This window comes from Pogoniulus pusillus, chromosome Z, assembly GCF_015220805.1.
Source record: "Pogoniulus pusillus isolate bPogPus1 chromosome Z, bPogPus1.pri, whole genome shotgun sequence".
NCBI classification, from domain to species: Eukaryota; Metazoa; Chordata; class Aves; order Piciformes; family Lybiidae; genus Pogoniulus; species Pogoniulus pusillus.
The window spans coordinates 91574372-91599241 of NC_087309.1; the positions used below are offsets into that span (position 1 = coordinate 91574372).

At 41.9% G+C, this 24870-nt stretch overlaps 1 protein-coding gene across 1 annotated transcript in view; it reads right to left on the minus strand.

The window, feature by feature from the left end:
* Positions 1 to 24870, minus strand: part of EPB41L4A (erythrocyte membrane protein band 4.1 like 4A) — a 202396-nt gene that overhangs the window by 92789 nt on the left and 84737 nt on the right. The window contains 5 exon segments of the mRNA XM_064140738.1: positions 980 to 1043; positions 1445 to 1533; positions 5812 to 5899; positions 13888 to 14008; positions 15240 to 15337. Coding sequence (XP_063996808.1) covers positions 980 to 1043; positions 1445 to 1533; positions 5812 to 5899; positions 13888 to 14008; positions 15240 to 15337 — 460 coding nt within the window.

Genomic DNA, 24870 nt, shown 5'->3' on the forward strand with positions numbered 1-24870 from the left:
ACATCAGCACAAGACATACTGTCACAATATAAACAAGACAACCAGTCAGGGGTACACTTCTACTTCTCAGAATGTACTGAATGTACAAAATGGATTCATGGAAAAATTGCAGAGACTAACAACTACTCCGTAAATAAATGAATGTAAACAGATAATCAGTAAAGGGGGATACTGTCAGCAGGTTAATACTTCTTCAGAACTACAAACTTTCAGTCTCATATTTCAAAGTGATGTAAAAAATATTTTTAAAAGGATAACTCAGCCAGATATGCTTATAACTCAACTACATACCAAAAATCACAGACTGAAACTAATTTATTAAACTTCATAATTTTCCCTCCATCCTCAACATTCTACCTACTCCTGCCCCACATGCTTCATAGTGATAAACATCTTTCTCTTTTTTTACCCTTGACTGTATTTTAAAACCTCTTCTCTTGCTGTCCTTGCTTCACTGGAACCAACCACATTTTTTCTCTCAAATGGTCTAACAATACAATGAAGTTAAACTCTGATAAATGGGTGCAAGATCTGTGGCTGCTTCTTTTCCCCAGCTACAAAATCATTTGTGCCTAACAGTTTTTCATGTTTTACTCCATTAAAATTTTGACAATATTAGCTTTCCCTGTAGGTTTAGCTTAATTTAAAAGCACTATGTAACACTACAAACAAGGCACAGCAGAGGCAGTCTACTCTAATTTACAACATAAAACTAAATGAGCTTGTTATAAAATACCCGGTTAAGGGCTATTCTGCTAAAGTTGTTGCCTCCTGTGTCCAAAACATCATCAGGAACACAATGCAGATAATTTTCTTGCAGTAACTACCAATAAAATCAAGTTCAATTCCATGGTTTCTTGCAGTAAATTTCAATACAATAAATTAGATTTTTACAGATACACAAGATTCCCCACTTCATTAGTTCTGAGATTACTAAGTGTTTTTTTTGTTTTTTTTTTGGGTTTACATAAAAACTCACATCTTTTCCCAGGACTCTAAGTTCAAACTGTGTTTCCTTGAAGTGAACTTTTGTGATTCTAGGCCTGTAATATTAAGAGAAAAAGACAGATGAAACTTCGTGAGCCTTTATTTTAATTTGCAATAAAACACAAATACATGCATATATATATATATATATATATATACATGTATACACAAAGACCAAAAGGAATTCACCTTTTTTTCCCCAGCAACACACCAGTTACCAACAAAAAATGAGCAGTATTTCAACGCTTCAACATAAGTAATGTAAAGGTATTTTTTTCTGTGCTTGGACTACCAAGGAATTTAAAATCTGTATAATCTAGACAAAGATTAGGAATTTTGAGTATACTGTGGCATTTTATCAATAAAATTAATCTTTAAAATAGATATCACAAATTACATATTTCTACACAATATTTTTATTGTTTTAGAACAGGTTACATATTTAAATAATACATACCATAAATATTTTCCTACTTGCTTTTTATTCTTGTAGACAACAACTCCTATGGGTGTTAATCCTAAAAAATATTCAGATCTGTTTTCACCCTAGAAAATAAAAAAAGTAATTCATACAATTGCAAGATGTATCACTGTAGCAGTGAATTTTAGTGATTAAGTCAGCCTGACGACCAACTTGAACATACTGTTTCTGTGCAAATGGGAAAAAAGTACTTGACTTACTGTTGAAAACAACTACACAAGAATTTTTAGGCAAAAAAAGGCAGGAAAGAATGGCAGTGAGGGAGAGTGGGTGTTGTGGAGGGCCTGTAGGCCCGAAAATAGGCTTGTTTATGTCTGGACATGTTTTTCTGTCCAAACCAGAGGTAAACACATTAAATGAATAAAAGAGGCACAACAGACCTGGTGTCACAAAGTCTAGTCTGCCAGGACCCCTGTTTGTAAACACATTGTGTAAGCACCCAGACACTCAGCTCGTGCTTCCCTGGTGTAAGCCCATGTGATTCCCGTATTTGGGAAAGTCCAGGCAAGTGGCTTTTGCCTATTATGGTAAGGTTTGCCTGACTGCCAACCTGATTGGTCATTCTAGTGGCCAAAGAGCCATTAATCTTGTCCCACATTTAATAAATAGGGGTGCACAGGTAAACAACGTGCTCAGATGCCCCTGCTCATGCTACTTACTTGCAGAGCTCACTTAAACCTGCCTATATAGATGTGGAACTCATATTCTCCCAGCCAGCTGTGCACACCTGCATGACACTGTGTTATCAGGACCAGATCCTGTATTGCCTGCCTTTACTTATGGAGCACAGACTCCAGAGCAGCTGTGCACACCTCGCATGCCTGCAGCCTATTATTGCCTGGTAAGCACTGTTGCTGCTGAGTTAACCAGGAAGCAGACTCTGAATTGTCTGCATGCAATCGGCCTGCTAGCTGCATGAGAACCATGCTCAGACTGCACGGCATCATTCTCATGCACCTGAGATCCTGCCTAAGAATGCCTGGAGAGAGCATTCAGAAGAAGCCAGCAACACAAAGGAAGAGTATCACAGTATTATCAGGGTTGGAAGAGACCTCACAGATCATCAAGTCCAACCCTTTACCACAGAGCTCAAGGCTAGACCATGGCACCAAGTGCCACGTCCAATCTTGCCTTGAACAGCCCCAGGGACAACGACTCCACCACCTCCCCAGGCAGCCCATTCCAGTCTCCAATCACTCTCTCAGTGAAGAACTTTCTCCTCACCTCGAGCCTAAATCTCCCCAGGCACAGCTTGAGGCTGTGTCCTCTCGTTCTGCTGCTGGCCACCTGAGAGAAGAGAGCAACCTCGTCCTGGCCACAATCACCCTTCAGGTAGTTGTAGACAGCAATAAGGTCACCCCTGAGCCTCCTCCTCTCCAGGCTAAACAATCCCAGCTCCCTCAGCCTCTCCTCGTAGGGCTTATGCTCAAGGCCTCTCACCAGCCTCGTCACCCTTCTCTGGACACGCTCAAGCATCTCAATGTCCCTCCTAAACTGGGGGGCCCAGAACTGAACACAGGACTCAAGGTGAGGTCTAACCAGTGCAGAGTACAAGGGTAGAATGACCTCCCTGCTCCTGCTGACCACACCATTCCTGATGCAGGCCAGGATGCCACTGGCTCTCTTGGCCACCTGGGCACACTGTTGGCTCATGTTCAGGAGAGTATCAATCACCACCCCCAGATCCCTCTCTGTCTGGCTGCTCTCTAGCCACTCCGACCCCAGCCTGTATCTCTGCATGGGGTTGTTGTGGCCAAAGTGCAGCACCCGGCACTTGGAGCTATTGAACGCCATCTTGTTGGACTCTGCCCATCTGTCCAGGCGGTCAAGGTCCTGCTGCAGAGCCCTTCTGCCCTCCAACCCAGCCACATCTGCCCCCAGCTTAGTGTCATCTGCAAACTTGCTGATGACTGACTCCATGCCCGCATCCAGATCATCTATGAAGATGTTAAAGAGGATGGGGCCCAGCACTGATCCCTGAGGGACACCGCTAGTGACTGGCCGCCAGCTGGATGTGGCACCATTCACCACCACTCTCTGGGTCCGGCCCTCCAGCCAGTTCCTAACCCAGCATAGATTGTTGCCATCCAAGCCGTGGGCTGACAGCTTAGCCAGCAGTTTGCTGTGGGACACAGTGTCAAAGGCCTTGCTGAAGTCCAAATAGACCACATCCATTGCTAGGAGAACAAGATCAGAGACTGTCATCTCCCCAGAAGCCAGGAAGATTCATCCTTTCCCCTCAAGCCGGGAAGATTCCAGCTTCAAAGTCCACAGTCAAAGCTCCCCTGAAGTCTGGACACTGGCATAGGCTGTTATGTAGCCCCGGAGGGTGATTATTGATGATTAATCAGAATTGTGAGTAAATGCTTTAATGCCTCTGCAATATCTATTGTCTCTGCCATAGTGCAGAAAAGAATTTTCGGCCTGCTCTGCTGGGAAAATAGCATATAGACCCCAAATGGTATTTGCCACAGGGAAGGTCCTCTCTCTGTTTATAGTTTGAATGTTTGCTAGTTATTCATAAGTTATTGTTGATATTTATCCTAGAATGTTTTCATAACCATGTAGAATCTTTTTAACATTAATATAAAGTGGTTGGGGGTGACAAGAGTTCAGAATATTGAGTTTAATAAATATATATTTTTATAGAATATTACCTCACACCAATTAATTTCTCCCCTCCATCAAAATTGGCGTAGGCAGCAGAACACCCCTCTGCGACAGTGGGAGACTCCATAATACCATTGTGAAAAACAAAAATACCTTCTTTTAGGAAATTCTTTTCAGCTATTTGTCAAACAGCCCAAACTCTGAACTAAACTCTTTAGTCAGACATGAATGAAACAGATGTTCTAACTTTCAGCTGAAAGTAGCAATTTTCTGACCAATACACCACAACCTTAGTTGTCTTTTTCCTTTGTAAAATTGTATTCCCTTTGTACTACTAACAAATGAAACAGCTCTTTGGGAGATTCAGAGCATTTTTTTATTCAGAATGCGTAGCAACATGCAAGAAATAGCCATATGCATCACTTCCTCTAGGAAACCATATCAGTATCAAAATTGCAGAGCACATTAAGAGAAAACAGGATGAAAATCCTGAGCAGAAGGCCCCCACCTCCTAAATTTGTGGTCAGTAACCAGAATTAGATGAGTCCTACATTTGAAAGAGTGTAAAACTTAGTGCAAGAAGTTAGGGGAAGTGATTTGCAAGCTTTAAACCAGCAGAGCACAAACTGTAAAAAAATGTCAACTGTGAGACAGACTTAAGGTATAAAGGGCCTATCTCATGTCTACCAATGAGGCAAAGCTCATGTACACCTGGTGAGCTCCGCCGGCACTCCACAGTAACTGCTAAAGTTATTTCTGCTTTTAATATGATCAAGCAAGGAAAAAAACTGTATCTCTTCATGAGGCCAGCTTCAGTCTCAAATGGAGGCTTCCAATATTCCTGGATTAGATTTGAGCATGTTAAAACTCACCCTTCGTTACCCAGGCAGTAACCTCGTTGCACAGCAAAAGCTACAAGAGGAAAATAAAACTCCAAGCTCTCCTAATCTAACACAGTTGTGTTGGATCATGTTGAATCTTGCTATAGTAACTCCTCCTGTTTTCTGTGAATGGGAGTGGCACAGAGCATGTGATATGAGTAAAAAGCACAGGGCGCATTATAAAAATACTTCAATGTCTGCGAGAAATATAGACCTAATCTTCTGAATTCTGTATTTTCTTTCAAGTAATTTTATGAAGTACTGACATGAAACTCAGTAAGCCATTTGTATTACAATTTCCGATCTGAATTTCTGATTTTCTTTCATTCAAGAAAAACCTGCCACAAGCACAATTATTCAAACAAGACAGAATGATGTTTCCATTAGGAGCACATAGCCTCCAGGTGATGACTTGGATCCAAGCATAAAATACATGCTATTCTACATAAGAAGTGAAGGGTTCTACTGAGGCAACAAAGAAACTTGAATACTGCATGATAAACCAGAGGAAAAGCTAGAAATGTAATCTGGATGTTTAGCAAAACCTTCACAATGAATATTAGAGGGAAAAAAGGCAGACACTTGCACTAATTTCTTGTTTTTTCCAGAGTGAAACTGATTGTCTTCTACAGGTATAATGCAATCACAGACTTTCACCTGAGAACCACTAAGCTTCTGTACGTATAAATGGCTGAATCCCTTCCTCTGTTAATACACTCTAAAAGCTTACACATGGTGTTTCCTTCCAATGTATTCTGTGGCAATTATACTATGTAATGCTCTCCTCTGTATTAGTACATTTATATTTGGGTTTTGTTGCTTCCAAGTTCACAATATTTAAATAATGCTTACATAAACAGGATGAAGATCCACTCCATACATTTCCAGGGATTTCGCCACTCCTAAGTAGTTCACTTCCGCCTCAGCAGGAACTTGACCTCTATAAAGAAAATTCCATGTAATAAGAACTTTGCACTTCCAGTCAACATATTAAAATAAAACTTAGTAATACATACAATTTGCTAGACAGTTACACAACTCTTCCCAATATTTATTTTAGACAGTCATTATCCTTCTGGTCCTGGTCACCCACTCACTTCATCTGAGAATGGACAGTAGGTGCAAACTTTCACTAAACTTTCTCCTATTAAGATACTACCACAGGTCCTATTACAAATATGTCTGCTATAGTGCCTAATCTTTCCATGATCTTGCAAACCTATTTCGGAAATTCCTTTTTTAAGCCTGAACATGCAAACTAACAGCCATATGATTATTAATGAAGGAGGAACTGAATGATTGTCTGGGGTGGTATTTCCCAGTAACAGTACTAAAGCTACAAAGGATTTCTGAAAGCACAGTTCATGACTCCAGATACAATATTTTTTGTCCTTAAGATTTGCCTTCTGGAAGCCACACCCAGATGATATTGTGAAAACAAAAGTTTGGATTCTCTCTCCTGAGATTACCAGTTTCAAAGATCTATCTTGCGCTTTGACCTGCAAATACCAATTCTTCAGTTAAGAACTACTACTAGATGTATGCTGGCAGGAAACATTAGGGGAAAACTGGTGGAAGGAAAAAACTCTTGACTGCTAGGAATACTTTTTACTTCCCTGAATAAGGATCTACTTTCAAAAAGAACACAATTAGCAAATAAATTAAAAGCCTTCAACAGACATATCTTCGGAATTTAACTTGTTCTTTCCTTGGTATCTATCATTGATATAAGAGCAGCATACTTTATTCCAAGCCTGAAATAACTGAAGTTGCATTTTCATAATATGTCTATGAAAACTACCTGGCTGATACTGAGAAAAGTGTGGGGTCAAGTACTTTTTTCCCATTTGCACAGAAACATCTCAAAAAGATGCATCTCCTGATCTGCCACGTGATTGCTATCTTGGGGAAATAATTCACTTGCATTTGCCATTATTCAAACGGTGAGGCTGAGCTCAACATTTTAACTCAAGACTTGAAAAAGTCCTGCAATACACATATTCTTCCTTCTCCTCTCCCCATTCTCTTCAGACTAGCTACTTTCCGTTTTTTTGTAACTTTATGTTATGCCTAATTAAGTAAAAAATACATCCAATATAAAAGATGTGGAATAGCAGTGCTAGTATGAATGTAGTAGTATAGGTATTTTAAATGCCTTCCCGTATGTGGGACATAGCTGCTTCAGCCTATCTTATCCATGCAGCAGCTCTGATACTGCTTCAGGTGCTGGCCCTTCTTTGCAAGAACTCCGTGAAAAGCAGCTGACCTGCAGTTTGTAAGAGAAATCCCTTTTTACAAAGATGGGATTTTCCAGTACACCTAAGACTCACCTCTGTATTCAGAATATGCAGAATGCTGGACATTCGGCACATTGCAAATGGCATATCTGTCATGCCTTTTACTCACTTCAGCTATAAAAAAATTACATTTTTTAAAAATCTTGTTAATAACACTCAGAAATGTAAGTAAAATGTTAATTAGAACAGAGCTGTCTCACCAAGCTCCCAGGCAGACTAAGTATGAATCCTGAGGAAAGTGGATTACTCCATTGTTGAACTGATTCTAGAATCTGGCTCAATTTAAATAGTGCTCTTAACATTCCCTTACTGATAATATTTAGAAAAATTGTGATGTGCTAATCCTACTATTCTCTTCTTGTCACTGAAAGTACCAAAAGGCTCAAATGTCATGGAAGTGCATTGTGTATTAATATTTCCACAATACTTAAATTTTAATATAGTGTATTTGCAAAAAATATCAAAGGAAGTAAAGATGTGATCTAGAGTTTCTGAAGGAAGCAGAAAGAAAATGGAGAAAGATGGCCTCTCAAATGCAGATGTAGAAGACCGAATGTGAAGGAGACAGGGGAACATCAGGGACTGGAATAATTCCAACCATTACAAATGAAAGCATTTAATTTTTTCTTGTGTACAAAAAAACAGATCCTCTTCGGCATCATATGGGCTGACAGTACATCTCAAAATTAAACCAGCCTATGCAGTTGACAATGACAGAGCAGACAAATAACAGCCATGGAGTGGACACACACCACCTATTTAGATGGACTTGAGTGCCACTGATGGCCCTGATAATATCACAGTATCACAGTATCACAGTATTATCAGGGTTGGAAGAGACCTCACAGATCATCAAGTCCAACCCTTTACCACAGAGCTCAAGGCTAGACCATGACACCAAATGCCACGTCCAATCTTGCCTTGAACAGCCTCAGGGACAGCGACTCCACCACCTCTCCAGGCAGCCCATTCCAGTGTCCAATCACTCTCTCAGTGAAGAACTTTCTCCTCACCTCGAGCCTAAATTTCCCCTGGCGCAGCTTGAGGCTGTGTCCTCTCGTTCTGGTGCTGGCCACCTGAGAGAAGACAGCAACCTCCTCCTGGCCACAACCACCCTTCAGGTAGTCATAGACATAAATAAGGTCACCCCTGAGCCTCCTCCTCTCCAGGCTAAACAATCCCAGCTCCCTCAGCCTCTCCTCGTAGGGCTGTGCTCAAGGCCTCTCCCCAGCCTCGTCGCCCTTCTCTGGACACGCTCAAGCATCTCAATGTCCCTTCTAAACTGGGGGGCCCGGAACTGAACACAGTACTCAAAAATAAATATCAAAAGATACTCCCAATTCTATCAGGGACATTTGACCTTTCTTTATACCCTATGACAACATCTAATATTGATTCAAAACAAACAAACATCCAATCTGCCACGTATCAGATAATACCGGTCTTACTGCAATCTAGAAGAGGAATTTAAGGGCCAATAAGGCTTTCCTCCAAAAATGCAAGTCTTTGCTTCCTCACTTGCAAGCCCTGAAGCCACTGATTGTTCCTCCTGATGTGACTGGCAACATATGGACACCTCACCTTACTACTTTGCTTGGGATTGACAACAACCAAAGTAGGCAGGCTGTAGAGACATGAGTCAGTGAGAATAATTTCCACCTCTGACTTCTCTCGTCTTGATGTAGAAACTTGATCAAAAAACTTCATCCTAAATTAATTTCTGAATAGCTATTGTGCCATGTGAAAAACTGAGAGATAACCTACAAGGAAAACCAGTTTACCCAAACATAACTAGCAGAAATAAAGTACAGGCAATGCCACATCCGTCTTGCAATAAAAAATGCCAAAAAATGCAACAACCAACTCCATGCTTCTGTGCTGGAACCCAACAGGCATAAAAACAGTCTTCCAAACTGTATCACAAACCTGTTCATAAAATGTCTCCGGATATACCAAAGCAACTCTCCTTCCAAATTCTTAACTAAAGAGAACACTGTCACATATGCAGACGCCAATGCTGACAGTGATGGCAGGCTGAATTAGCAATGGGTACTTCTCAGCTTCATACTCTTTTCTGAAGACACTACTAAAGCCCTGATATTTAACTGGAGCCAATTAATGAAAGAACAGATTAAGAAGCATTAGAGACAGGGCTAAGATGGCTACTGCTCTTCTTTGCAACCACTGTTCTCCAGCTTCTGAATTTTGTCTTCAAGGGTATATATTCCACCTTCAAGGTAATAAACTTTCAAGACAATGGGTCTCAATCTAATAACTAGAAAAAACTTGAGAGAGAGAAATGAAGGTTAATTAGTATCAGTAGCCTGACACATAGCAATTCATTTCTCAAACACAACCTTTGTCATGCTGAACCAAGCAAATTCTCTGTGATTCAGTTTCCAGTCTCTGGAACAGAAACCCAGTATTTTTTAACTTCACAATTGGATCTGCAATAAGGTTCTGCATAATACACAGGCTCCCATACAGAAATTACTGAACAACAGGCTCTCTTCCCTGAAAGAAAAAGCTCAGGTCAATGTGGCAACTGGCACAGACTGATTAAAGGAGAACTTTACAGGGAGAACATCTGTGCCCAAGTTCATACCTATTCTTATTAAAAAAGGCACAAATAACACTAACATGAAGAATTAAAGACAAGAAATTACTTAACCTTTATCCAGACCGTGGCTTTGTTATAGTAAGAGAATCAAAAAGTCTAGATACAGATAGCTAGCTAGCTCTGACTTATTTCCTAATTGCTTTGACAAAGGGTGTGATGAACATACTTATAAAATGTTTCTTAGTGCTCTTATCTTAATAAATGGTTGTATCACAATTCCACCCAACTTGGATTTATTAGAACAAGCCTCTTTACATTTTCCAGGTACAAGAACTCAGAGATACGCAAGTAAATGTTTACTTTGGCTTCATGAACAACTGAACTTCTGGCACATGTTTTGTTTTCAAAACCAACTTCACATTCTGCATTTTTGAAAGTCTAATATTGAGAACAGCAGGCTGGAAAGTCAACTTGGAATGCTTTCACATTGTAACTACTGGTTCAGCCTCCATTACTCAAACATCAGTAGTACTTCAGTCTAAAACTATTCCCACTGAAAGTATTTCATACATAGAAGGCCTTTTATAAAAAATTAGTAAATGGGATAAAAACTGTCTCTGAACTCTGCTTTTTGTACACCTAGAGACAGTGTAGAGTTAAACGTACTATTTAAGAAGATCAGTTAGATAGCTGCTGCAAATCCATCAGGTATTTAAGCAGTTAAGTATTATTCACACAGGATCACTTTCTGGCTCTGCCTTCTTTACTGGAAATTACATTCTTTGCTCCAACTTCTCTACCAAACTGCTATGTATCCTCTCACTACATTGCTGATCTTGCCCCTCTCACAGTGACAGAATGAATTAGGCCACAGCTTACTGGTTTGTATTATGTTTTTCTTATCTGTCAGGCACTTCAGCCTAACTCCTGGTTGCCCTTTGTAGTGGAGGGGTAATTAATTGATTGATTGCAAGATATGATTTTTCAAAATTCATATTGTTTATTAACTTTCAATATTCAGAACTCTCACCACCTCAACCACTGTTTTTTAATTATAATTAGGTTCTTCTACAAAGGTAATGGAAAACATTATACAAAGGAATAACTAGTCTAGAAATAACTAGACAAAATACATAAACATTAATTGAACTGGAAAAGAAGGGTCCTGAGGTAAATATACTGCTTGTGGTTAATTGTACTGCTCATCCATTGGATGGACTCAAGTTGCTCCTTTCTGCTTATGGCAGAAGGCAATGGTGATTTACAAGAGCCTTGAAGTATTTACTCACAAAATATTACTCTCCCAACTCACAGGGCTAGCGACAGCATCAGACAGTACCCCAAATGTTTTCAAGGAATTCTGTTGGTATACTGTCAGCCACTGAGGCTTCTGATATTCTTCCCAGGCTTCACAGAGTGCTGGAGAAAGGAGGAAGATGATCTCTAGCCTTGAAGGGCTGCTCATCTTGTCAGGTGTAGGCAGGATGTCTTGCAATGCACAGTCTTAGCACAGATATCATGCTGGCTATGCAGGCCTACCATATGGAGGGGTTTAAAGCCTGTTCCTGGTAAACTCAAGGCAGGCAGTTTCCAGGCAATTCAGGATACAATAAGTCAGTAAGCAATGGTAGCAGGCAGCAGCAGGCATGAATACAATGGCAGAGCATGCTGTGTTACCTGCTCATCTCTTTTTATCAATACAGCCCAAGACTAATGGGCCTCTGGACACAGAGTAGCCTATCAGAATGGCAATTATCCAAGCTTGACCATATTAGGTGAAAACATAGCCTTCAATACCCAAATTTGGGAAAAACATAGTCCATGCATGAGGCAGGCACAAGGTAAGCATGTGTACTTTGTTTACCACAGGATGTAACAGGAACAGAACAAGTCTGGGCAAGCCAGAGTCCTTAGACTTAGTGGCTCCAGGTTCTTTGTCCTCTTTCTTGTGGCTGCTTCTCCCCATAGCAGAAGAAGGGAGAGCAGAAAAACATGTCCAGGCGAGCCAGAAGATGTATAAGCCTATTTTGGCTTATCCAGGCCCACCATGACACCCTTACTGCAGTTTTGTTTCCCAGTAATCAATTGTACACATAAATTGCAGTCTGACAGAAAATCAGCTGATTCCAAAGCAGCATACTGGGATCCACCACCTGGCAGAGATTATTCAGAATGTCAGTGATTGTACAAATCACACATTTTAAGTCCAAGGTGATTATTATTCTACCAACTGGAAGACCAATGGCATCCTGGCCTGCATCAGGAACAGTGTGGCCAGTAGGACAAGGGAGGTTATTCTTCCCCTGTACTCAGCACTGGTCAGGCCACACCTTGAATACTGTGTCCAGTTCTGGGCCACTCAATTCAAGAGAGATGTTGAGGTGCTGGAACGTGTCCAGAGAAGGGCAACAAAGCTGGTGAAAGACCTGGAACACAAAGCCTATGAGGAGAGGCTGCAGGAGTTGTGGTTGTTTAGCCTGGAGAAGAGGCAGCTCAGTGGTGACCTCATTGCTGTCTACAACTACCTGAAGGGACATTTCTAGCCAGGTGGGAGTTGGCCTCTTCTGCCAGGCAACCAGTAACAGAACAAGGGGACACAGTCTCAAGTTGTGCCAGGGGAAGCATAGGCTGGATGTTAGGAGGAAGTTCTTCACACAGTGATTTCCCATTGGAATGGGCTGCCCAGGGAGGTGGTGGAGGCACCATCCCTTGAGGTCTTCAAGAAAAGACTGGATGAAGCACTTAGTGCCATGGTCTAGTTGACTGGATAGGGCTGGGGGATAGGTTGGACTGGATGATCTTGGAGGTCTCTTCCAACCTGGTTGATTCTATGATTCTATGATTAAGAATTGAAGTTTTGCAGTCTGTTATAAATATAAATCTGCCTTCCCCAACTTTTACAGAGGTTAAATTGGGATTGAATGACTCACTCAGTTACATATATTACTGTTAACATATACTTCTAATCTCTGCAGCTCTCCCTTTGTCTTGTCTTCAATTTACTTAACATTCTTTTCCACCAATCTCCTCAACACCTGCCCCTGCCAAGTACTGTAAGCATATCTTATTCATACTTACTCAGGTCCTTCTCATGTAGAAGAATTGTTACTAAGTATGGTTTCAATGGTTATGGGCTTCTATAGTTCCTTGTTCGTTTTAACTCAAAACTATTTCAAAAACCACCAGATACCCTTTGCTCCCACCACTTTAGGATTATATGCAGAGTTTGGGAACTTGTCTATTTTTTTTTTCAGAAACCGTCACTTTGAATGTTCTGTGTTATTTGGTGCTGTCTAATGAATCTGTTTCTAGGTGCTGCTCTTTTTCTTACAACTCACACATTCTTACAGCAGAATCCTTGATATTGTTAATATGTTTTATGCAAGATATCCTGGTTAACGAAAATGGAGGACTTTATGTTTGTAAAACTGAACTGGTGCTTTAATTTACACACATGATGCAACTGAGATAATCACTTAAACCATGATCATACAAATTCCTTTTCTGGTACCTGCTACAGTGTAAGCTTTTCCCACAACGTTTCACACATATTGCTACAAGCACTGCTTCATTACTCCAGCTAATCTGGCAAGATTAGAAGTGGGTTTGTCCTAAGACCTGATTTGAATATGCAGGGTAGTATGATAAAAAGAAATGCTGTTATTCTCATTTTACAGGCAGTATAGTAAGGTATGGGTAGAATAAGCAATTTGTCAAAAATTATGCAAGAAATCTGTCCTTGGACAGGGAACTGAACTCACAGATTTTTGCTTCCTTTTTTTTAAACTACAAAACTAAAAGGAAACGGGACAGCTATTAAAACTGATGGTTCTGGAACACCCTGTCTGACAGACATGCTATTTCCAGTTGCTATCAAACTAAGTTCCTAAAAGAACAGCTTCAATTACTTAAAATGTTTTCTGTTTCTGACGGATGTAACTGAATGTCCTGTGCTCTTTCCTGTGATCTAGAGAAATCCACTCTACACCACAAGCTGCTCCCTTCTCCATCTACCAAGCACCTCTAAATCTGATGTTACCTGCCAAGTTTCCAACAGTATTTAATTCTTACACTAGAGTTTTGTGTATCCGCTCTACGGCATCCTCCAGCTCTTCCTGCTGGTCTGGAACAAAGCGATATTCTGAGACATATCCTGCAGTGTGCTTATATGGATCATAGTCTCCCAGCTCAGCTAGAAGGCACAAGAAGAAATGAAAGGTCAAGCCAACTCTTTCCAACTGATTGTCAATTTACCATACAGTCACATAAAAAAACCTAAAGACAGTATAGAATTGTTCATATTAGCACACGAAAAGTAAGAAAATATCTTCAGTTATTTTAAAAGATAAACAAAATGTTTGAAGAGCTAAAGGGTTTTAATGGAAAATCTAGCACTTCTTTGAGACTAGATATAATTCTGTGCAAGCCAGGAAACAAATTTAATGTATATGTTATTTTGCAACATATGTAAAACAAATGTTGAAGAAAAATCCATTTTATGCAATGTCTATGCTTCTGTGATAAGCTGTAATATTACAGACAGAACTGATCCATATTCTTCCTGAAACTCCAAACATAAATGTCAGTGTGAGAATGGGAATGATGACAAACATTTGAGACATCTAAAGGTATACCCATTTCATACACAAGTTATTCCACATCTTTATTCTAAAATTGAAGTGAAAGGCGGACTATTTTTTATGTTGTATTTAGTGTTGCAGACTCACACTTGGAACACCAATAATACAAATAATCTTTGCTTAATTCATATCACTCATGAGAAATCTAAATTTAACATAAAACAAACTACAGACAAAGTACAAATTCCAGCATGGCTCATCTTATGATTTTTAGTTATCAAGTGTGTTTGAATATAGAACTCAAGCTGTAGCATGAAAGCAATAAGGAAATGATAGACAGACAACTCCTTTTTAACTGGTTACTAGTTCTATGAAGTATGCATCCACTTCTGAAAAGCTAAAGTGATGGGTGAATGCTGATAAATGAGAGAACTAAATTGCTTCCTCCATACTGATATGATTTCTGAAAGAATTTTTATTTGACAGACTCAGTGGGCTAAAGGCTGTCAATAGCAAGCACATCAAATTTGTAAACCTCCTCATATGCAATCCAGAGTAAGTCATAAAGTCTTAAGTACATGACAAGATGTTACTTAGTAAGGCAAAGAGTGTTTGACAATCTTAAGATTAGTTTCCAGTTTCTTCTCTACATTAACTTCGATACTGATTCTGTATTATCTGTTCAAAATGGGTCATCTATTTACAGTTCCTTAGCTGAAAGGAGTCATACTAGTTTTGCTGTTTTCAAATGAATGCATAAAGTGATAGTGCACACTTCAGTCACCACTTAATCTTAATACAAGATTTTAATGAATAAGCTCTCAGTTGACCAGAAGAACTTACACTGAATTATATATGCCCCTAGTTGTGCTGCCACGTTGATTGGACAAGGTAAACGTCCCTGTAAAACATCTTGTTTGATCTGCAAGAAAAACTGATACCTAAAACACACACACAGAGAAAAAGGTTAATATTTCAATACTATGTCTGATGCACTAAATTATGTTTCATCACCTTTCAGTTTACTGAAGACATACCACATACCATAACCATGTCACTTAAAAAATGTACTCATCTTTGAATGACTTTTCCCCTACTCACTGTGAAGCACCAGCTAAAATTAAAGTAGTGAAAAAGTCTTGGTAGAGGAGCACTCTGTAGCTTTCTCCTGTGGAAGAAGGGGTGAAAGTGTTGCCCTCTATGTTAAAAAGTAGATAGAGTGTGAAGAGCTGTTGCTGAAGAATAGCCATGAGCAGGCTGAAAGCTTGTGGGTAGGTACTAGAGATCAGGACAAGAGCAGGAGCATTGTGGTAGGAATCTACTACAGGTGCCCGATCAAGCAGACTCTACTGATGAAGCCTCTAGCTCAAGCAGGCATCACGATTGCAGGCTTTCATCCTTCTGAGGGATTTTAACCACCCTGACATCTGTTGGAATAGCACAAATAGCTGCAGGCAATTCAGGCAGATTGCCTACAGTTAGTTGTCATCTAGGTAGCCTGCATGACAACTTCTTAAGACAAGAAATTAACAGCCCTACATGAGAGGGTGCTTTATTTCATCACAAATATTTATTTGGTCACAAATGCAAGTGAAGTCATTGGGGATGTAAAAGTCAAAGGCATCCTGGGCTGCACTAGTGCAGCTCACTGTCCTAAGGCTTATGAAAGCCCACAAGAAGTATAGTTAGGGGAGAAAAACACTAGCTCTTCAAGGAGCTAGTAAATACGGCCCCATGGAAAACAGCCCTCGGGGACAAGGGAGCAGAACAGAGCTGGCAAATCATTCAGGATGCTTTCTATAGAACAGAAGATGTTTCAATGCCCACATATAAGAAGTCAGTCAAGGAAGGCAAGAGACCACCATGGTTCTGCCATGATCTTCTGGTCAAACTGAAGACCAAGTTGGAACTACACAGGAAATGGAAGAAGGGATAAGCATCTTGGGAAGAGTTATAGGGATGCTGCCTGATTGTGTAGGGATGAGGTTAGGAAGGCCAAGACACAGCTGGAACTGAACTTGGCAAGGGATGTAAAGCAAACCAAGAAAGATTCTACAGGTATGTAAACCAGAAACAGAATGTTAAAGTATACCCGTGCTGAGCAACATTTGGGAACTACTGTCAATGATGCATTACCAGCAGATACAGAGAGGTGATTCCGCCACTTCACTCTGCTCTGGTGTGGCTGTTTGAGTTGATTTTTTAGCTCAGATATAGGGGAGAGGTGAACATTCCAGGGATAGGCCATATAATGGCAACAATGGATAAGTTAATATAATTTCATTGGAGCACCAAGAGCTTTATGTCTAGAAGCACAGCTTGTTCTTTCCCCTTTGCTGGCTTCTGCTGCTTGAGCTGCACCTGCCTGCTATCTTCCCCCGCTGCTGTCTTGGCTGCTGCTGCTGCTTTTGCTGCTTCGCCACCACTTGACACCTTCCCCATCTTCCTTAAGGTTATTATATTTTTTTCTCTAGCAGTTTATTTCTCTTTAAACTGTTATACTTAAACTGTAAGAAATACAATTTCATCCTTCCCTGACTTTTTAAAAAAATCCGTGTTGTGGTGAGTTTATTCTACCAGGGGAGAGATCCATCCTAACCTAGGACAAACCTAGGGTGACAAAGCTAGTGAAAGGCCTGGAACACAAACCCTATGAGGAGAGGCTGAGGGAGTTGGGGTTGTTTAGTCTGGAGGAGGCTCAGGAGTAACCTCATTCCTGTCTACAACAAGCTGAAGGGAGGCTGTAGCCACGTGGGGGTTGGTCTCTTCTCCCAGGCAATGAGCAACTGAATAAGGAGACACGGTCTCAAGTTGTGCCAGGGGAGGTACAGGCTGGATGTTAGGAGGAAGTTCTTCTCAGAGAGAGTGATTTGCCATTGGAATGGGCTGCCCAGGGAGGTGGTAGAGTCACCGTCCCTGGAGGTGTTCCAGAAAAGGCTGGATGAGGCACTTAGTGCCATTGTCTAGTTAATTGGATAGGGCTGGGTGCTAGGTTGGACTGGATGATCTTGGAGGTCTCTTCCAACCTGGTTGATTCTATGATTCTATGATTAATTCTGGCGCTTTTCCAAATGTGAGGCACAATCTTGGTTTGGTTTTTCTTTTGATTGATAATCAGGATAAGGAAGTCAGGAAAAAATGCATTTGTTTGGTATTATTTTGGCCCATTATTGCTTCAATATTGACTTTATCAGTTCAGCAGTGTTTTATCACTCTGGTGTTTTCTTTCCTTGCTAAGATAGTCTGTAACTCAGTAAAAGCTGTGTTATCGAAGGTTGGAGATTTCGTTATGGATGTTTTAGGGTTTAGGAATGTAGCTGAGGGTGTGCCTTATGTTATGCTGGTGCCAGAGACTTGGAGTTATTTAGGAGAGCTGAGTTATCCAGTGGCCTGCCTAGTATGTTTGAACTTGATGTTTCCAGCTGCTATTGTAGGTCTGATTGCAGTTTGGAGACGAGAGAGATGCAGGAATAAAGAGGCTACAAGTGAGTTTTTGACCTTTTCCAGAGGCTGTAGCAGGGAGATAGGGGTTAAAGACACATTCTGCAACCGAAGACGGGGAGGGAAGGTCACGCCGCTGGGCAGACGGTTTACTCGCAGAGCAGCAAAACGTCCTGCCTCGGGACCTTTGAAAGAAGGAAAAGTACTTGGACATGGCCTGTACGCCACTGATCCTGAAGCATGGAGTCAGGAAACTATCTGGTTCCTGTTCATACCGAATAGAACGGAGGAAAGTAAGCGATGGAACCCCTGCGGGGGTGCATTCACAAAGGGCTGCGGCGGCGCCAGATCTGGCTGCAGATGGTGTGGGCTATGGCAAAGTTCCTCAGACAGATAAAGTTGAGGAACTTGTTTGTGGAAAATGCCGCTCGAACGTTTTGATCTGTAGGAAGTGTCGCTGACACCGGAGCCTCCACCATTAGAGGGGCTGCTGAGACAAAGGTTCTGTCACCTGCAAACAGGGGACCAGAAGCGGTACCAGGGGATGCGGCGGGGTCCTCAGAGGGCGAGCCCACTAATGCCATCGAGCCTGCTAATTCCGCTGCTCCTGCCTTAGCCCCGCTTGTCTCTACCAAGCCAGCTGCTGCTACTGTGACAAAAGATCTTTCTGCCTCAGTCCCAGTTCCACCATCACATGAGGAACAGAGCCAGGGAGACAAACCAAACTTAAATGCTTCAATGAAAGGCACCTCCCAGAGTAAGACACAATTTACTTTAGCCAAAGAAGTTCAGACAGATGGCAGTGAGAAGGAAGATTCAAATGCAAGAGTTAAGATCTCCCTTGCTCCAATTAAAACAAGGAGAAAAATGGCAGCTAGCACTGGGAGTCAAGATAGCTCAGATGACAATGCAGATAAACCAGAGCAGGGTAATCCCAAGGAGGGAACTGTCAGGAACCCTTTAGCTGTGGTTCAGGAGTTTCAGAAGTCTGCTCAACTCATGAAGCAAAGGGAAGAGGACCCAGGAGAGGGTACATCAGCTGGTGTGAAGGCTAGTACCCTTGTGGGTAAAAGGAATGGAATGGCTAGAGCTAAGAGAAAATATACTCGGGAAATAGATGATAGTGAAGATAGGAGAAAGCCCCATTGCCAAGGAAGGAGGTCAGGCATATTAGGCAAGACTATGCTCGGAAAGAGCAAGAACTGTTGATGAGTTGGATAAACAGATGCTGGGATGGAGACATGGATACCATAGAAATAAACCCTTAGACAGTGAGGCAGTTGAAAGTTTTCTCGAGAGACAATGGCATAGATAAGCACTTAGGACATCTCGGTGGCAATTCTAACCTCTGATCACTCGTATTGACAGCTGTGGTACTGCAGTACCCCAACAGGGATGATTTACCCTGGAGACTCTCAAGCTGGAATACAGTTGAACAGGGGGCTTAGTGATTCTGAGAGATGGCCATAAAAGGGCTAATCTATGGAGATTATGCAACAGAGAACCCTGATGAGGTACCTGTGAGTCATGCTCTCCTAAAGAAACTTATTCATCTTGCCCCCTCTAATTATGCCAATACATTGGCAATTAAAATAGCGGGGAAAGATGACAAATCAACTCCTCTGACTGTGGGTGAGTTTGCTGATCAGATGAGGCAGATGGAGGATAGCCTTACACTTAATACCATAGTTTCAGCCATAAATTCTATGGCCGAAGAGATAAAGGATGGCATGAAACTCAAGGAAGAATTTAAAACCTCCATATCCCAGTTGGCAAAGGACAATGACCTTTCTTCTTCACCATCAGAGTGGGTACATGTCTTGGCCATCAGAGATAGGCATCCTCCCAGAAGACCAATTCAAACTAACTCACTCAGAAATAGACAACAACAGTCACGTGAGTCTCTTTGGGTAATCTTACGTGACTAATTTGGTGAAAACAGGGATAAGTAGGATGGGAGACCTACCTCACTTCTCCCAAAAAGAGTGAGAGAGTTAAGAATGAGAAGACTACAAAAGTAATTGCCTCAGCTTCCCCACATGACTCAGACAGTTCTGGCAATGATTCAGCTTATACCATTAAACACTGTGCCAACTGTACTTGTAATGGTCAACATTAGGTGGGCCCTGTCTCTTACCAGGTGGAGGCCAGGGACCAGGAAGATAATAGGATATACTGGAATGTATATATTAGATGGCCGGGTACCTTGAAAATTCAGAAATACAGGGCTCTAGTGGACACAGGTGCTCAAGGTACATTGATGCCTTCAAACTGTAAAGGAATGAAGTCTATTACTATTTTTGGAATCACAGGAGGATCTCAAGAATTAACAAGGTGGGAGGCAGAGATAGGTCTGGGAGTGATTGGCGAAGCCATGCCATTGTAACGGGTCCAAATGCACCTTGCATTTTGGGAATTGACTTTCTGAGAAAAGGGCACTTCAAGGATCCCATGGGTTTTAAATGGACCTTTGGAATAGCAACTGCAGAAGCTGTTGGAGACAGACTGAAGTTGTCTGCTAGGCCTGAGCTCTCAGACAAGTCTGCAGTTGATGGACAGCATAATATAGAGGATGTGAAGCTGCCAACTGCCACTCGAACTGTATACCATAGACAATATAGAACAAACCGTGACTCTTGAGTGCCCTTACATGATCTGATTCATCATCTGGAGCACCAGGACATCATTAAAAAAACCCATTCACCTTTCAACAGTCCAATATGGCCTGTACAAAAGGCAAATGGAGAATGGCAATTGACAGCTGACTTCCACAGCCTAAATGAAGTGACTCCACCCATGGGTTCTACGGTGCCAGGTATGTTAGAACTCCAGCATGAGCTGGAATCCAAGGAGGCCAAATGGTATGCAACCACAGATGCTGCTAATGCTTTCTTCTCTATTCCAACAGCAGTGGAATGCAAGCTTCAGTTTGCTTTCACCCGGAGGAGGATTCAGTATACATATAACTGTTTGCCCCAGAGGTGGAATCACAGCTCAATGATCTGTCATGAAGTGATCCATGATGTGTTGGAGAAAGGTGGAGCTACAGAGCACCTGCAGTTCATGGATGACATTATTGTCTGGGGGAATGCAGCACAAGAAGTTTCTGAGAAAGGCAACAAAATAACTGACATTCTGCTGAAGGCAGGTTTCACCATAAAGTAAGATAAGGTGAAAGCACCTGCTAGAAAGATCCAGTTCCTGGGAATTTGTTGGCAAGATGGTCACTGCCACATTCCAATGGATGTGATAAATAAAGTTTCGGCCATGGCAAACCCCATGAATAAGGACATGTTATCATTCTTAGGAACAGTTGGATTTTGGAGGCTGCACATGCCTGGATACAGCCAAATTGTAAAACCTTTGTATGATGTGACTGGAAAGATGAACAACTTTAGGTGGGGAGCTGAAAAACAAGCAGCCTTTGATCAGCTAAAGCAGGAAGTAGTTCATGCAATGGGTTTGGGACCTGTTTGAACTAGTCCAGACATTAAGAACATTCTGTATATGGCTGCAAGTGATAATGGTCCAACCTGGTGCCTATGGCAAAAAGCCCCAGGAGAAACATGTGGCCGACCACTTGGTTTCTGGAGTAGAGAACATAGAGGGTCAGAAGTAAACTATACACCAACAGAGAAAGAGATCCTTGCTGCTTATGAAGGAGTAAAAGCTGCTTCTTAAGTAATTGGAACAGACTCTCAACTTCTTTTGGCTCCCAGATTACCAGTTTTGAACTGGATGTTTAAAGGAAAGGGGTTTTCACCACATCACACAACTGATGTTACCTGGCCTAAGTGGATGGCTCTCACAACACCAAGCACGCATGGGGAGTTTTGAATGACCTGACATAGTGAAGATGATCACCAACGGGCCTGAAGGCACAAACTGTATAAATCCTCCAGAGAAGCGAATAACTCGGGCTGAGGAAGCTCCTCCTTATGGTGATTTGTCTAAAGAAGAAAGGAACTATGCTCTATTTACCGATGGATCCTGTTGCCTTGTTGGAAACAAGTGAAAACGGAGAGCTGCAGTTTGGAGCCCTATGCGAGCAGTGGCTGAAGCAAACGCTGGAGAAGGTGAACCAAGCCAGTTTGAAGAGGTAAAAGCTATCCAACTTGCTCTTGATGTGGCTGAGCATGAGAATTGGCCCATGCTTTACCTCTATACTGATTCGTGGATGGTGGCCAATGCCTTATGGGGTTGGATAAAGGACTGGAAAAGGAATAATTGGCAATGGAAAGGAAAGCCAATTTGGGCTGCTGACTTATGGCAGAACATTTCTACCTGTCAAAATCCCTCTAAGAGTATGACAGAGAGACGTTCACATGCCCAAAAGTAAAGCTACCAAGGAACATAAAAAAAAACATGAGGTAGATTTGGCTGCCAAGGTGTTTCAAATTGATGTAAATTGTAACTTGGATTTAGACTGGGAACACCGAGGTGAACTGTTCTTAGCCCAGTAGGCCCATGATTCCTCAGGACATCAAGGTAGAGATGCTACCTACCAATGGGCACAGGATAGAGCAATCAACATATCCATGGTAGGTAGGTTACACACGACCGTGATATCTGTGCTGCTATTAGCAAGCCAAGCGTCTGAAGCCCTTGTGGTATGATGAGTGATGCACAAAGTAAAAATATGGTGAAGTGTGGCAGATTGATTACATCACTCTACCTCGTTCTCAGACTGGAAAGCAGTATGTGCTGACCATGGTAGAAGCAAGCAACAGATGGCTGGAAACATATCCAGTTTCCCATGCTACTGCATGTAACACCATTTTGGGCTTGGAAAGACAAATCCTGTGGGAACATGGTGCTCCAGAGAGAACTGAATCAGATAATGGCACCCATTTTAAAAATACTCTCATAAAAACTTGGGCCAAAGAGCACAGCATTGAGTGGATTTACAACATCCCCTATTACACACTTGCCTCAGGCAAAATTGAACGTTGCAGAAGATTGTGGTGCCCATAAAATCCATGAAGGACCCACTGTACATGAGCATGAACCCTGTGAGTGGCAAAGAGGCCTGCTCCATCCCATTCACAGAGGAAAACACCTGACTGTTTCTTGAAAACCTTTGAGCTAGCCAACACCTGAGAGAGAAGGAAATGAGGAGATGAATGACCAGGAATTGGAGAAAAATGCCTGAAGCTTGGACAATGATCATCCACGACACTGATGTTATCCCTAGTTAGATGGAATGACTTGATGCTGCAATGGGAATTACATTAAAGGAGTGGACTGTGGCTGTTTGAGCTGATTTTCTAGCTCAGATATAGGGGAGAGGTGAACATTCCAGGGATAGGCCATATAATGGCAACAATGGATAAGTTAATATAATTTCATTGGAGCACCAAGAGCTTTATGTCTAGAAGCACAGCTTGTTCTTTCCCCTTTGCTGGCTTCTGCTGCTTGAGCTGCACCTGCCTGCTATCTTCCCCCGCTGCTGTCTTGGCTGCTGCTGCTGCTTTTGCTGCTTCGCCACCACTTGACACCTTCCCCATCTTCCTTAAGGTTATTATATTTTTTCCCTAGTAGTTTATTTCTCTTTATACTGTTATACTTAAACTGTAAGAAATACAATTTCATCTATCCCTGACTTTCCAAAAAAATCCGTGTTGTAGTGAGTTTATTCTACCAGGGGAGGGATCCACCCTAACCTAGGACATCTAGAGAGACCTCATCTGGAGTACCAGGTCTGGAGCTCTCAATATAGGAAGGATACAAGGCTGGTGGAGCAGATCCAGAGACGGCCGTGAAAATGATTAGGGGGTTGGAACACCTCTGCTACAAAGACAAGCTGAGGCAATTGGGGTTGTTCAGTCTGGAAAAGAGGAAGCTCTAAGGAGGCCTAATAACAGCCTTCCAGCATCTCAAGGGGGCCTACAAGAAGGATGAAGAGTGTTTAGAAAGGCCTGTAGTGATAAGACAAAGGCAATGGCTTCAAACTAGAGAAGAGCAGATTTAGATTGGATGTTAGGATGTCTTTCCTATTAGGGTAATGGAACAATGGAATAGGTTGCCCAGGGAGGTGCTTGTGGTCCCATCCCTGGAGATACTGAAAGTGAGGCTCGACAGCATTCTGGGCAACGCGATCTATTTGAGGATGCCCTTGATTACTGTAGAGGGGGTTGGACAAGATGACCTTTGATATTCTGTAATTCTTTATTTATTTACAGGAAATATTTTAAATGCTGTTTGGATTTTGGCTGGGCTTACTACAACAGATTTATGTCATGTTTCATATCATGCCAAGCAAATTTATTGCACTGAAATTGCTACAAAACATAATACTGACAAGATAACTTTTTAAAAAACAAAAATTGCTGCTATACAAGCATATAGCTTATTCACCAATTCAACTTACTATGCAAAGCCCTTCAAGCTACACTGCAAATAATTTGTTCTGTGTTAGTACAAGTTACTTGTGAAACCATGCCCTGGAGTCCTGTATACCCCTAAATTCCTCTCCCTCTGTGGCTTGAATGGGAGAGGAAAAGCTGCCTGGTTCTCCCCCCCTTGGCTTGCCTTGCAGGCGTGAAGAAGAAGAGCAAAGGGTCCTTCCAGTACGAGGGGTGCCCGTGCAGTGCCTATGCTGGAATCGGGCTGGGATTGGCTGTGCCCTTCGTGCCTAAGGAAGTGGTAACTCTGCTCTTTGTCTAGAGAGGGTATAAATATTGGGGGACTTGCCGCCTTTGGGGTTCCCGCCTTGGATTTGTTCCTGCCTGAGCGTTCATGCCTGCCTGAGACTTCTCCCCCCTCCTCGCCTGGCGCTCTGCTCCAAAATGATTGCTTCACCCATTAACACCTTTTGTCCAGACCTGAATACCTCTTAATGACTCTTCTACGGCTTCTGAAAGAGAGCGAGAGGGACAGGCCGCAGGCCAAAGTCAGCCTGATCGTGAGTTATTTTGGCTCAGCTTTATTAGTAAGAAAAAACGCTATAATTCAATAGCTAAAAGCCTTTTCCAACTTCTGACTTCCAAAATAGTCAGATTATCCATGGCATCCTGTAGATCTTCTCAAAGCA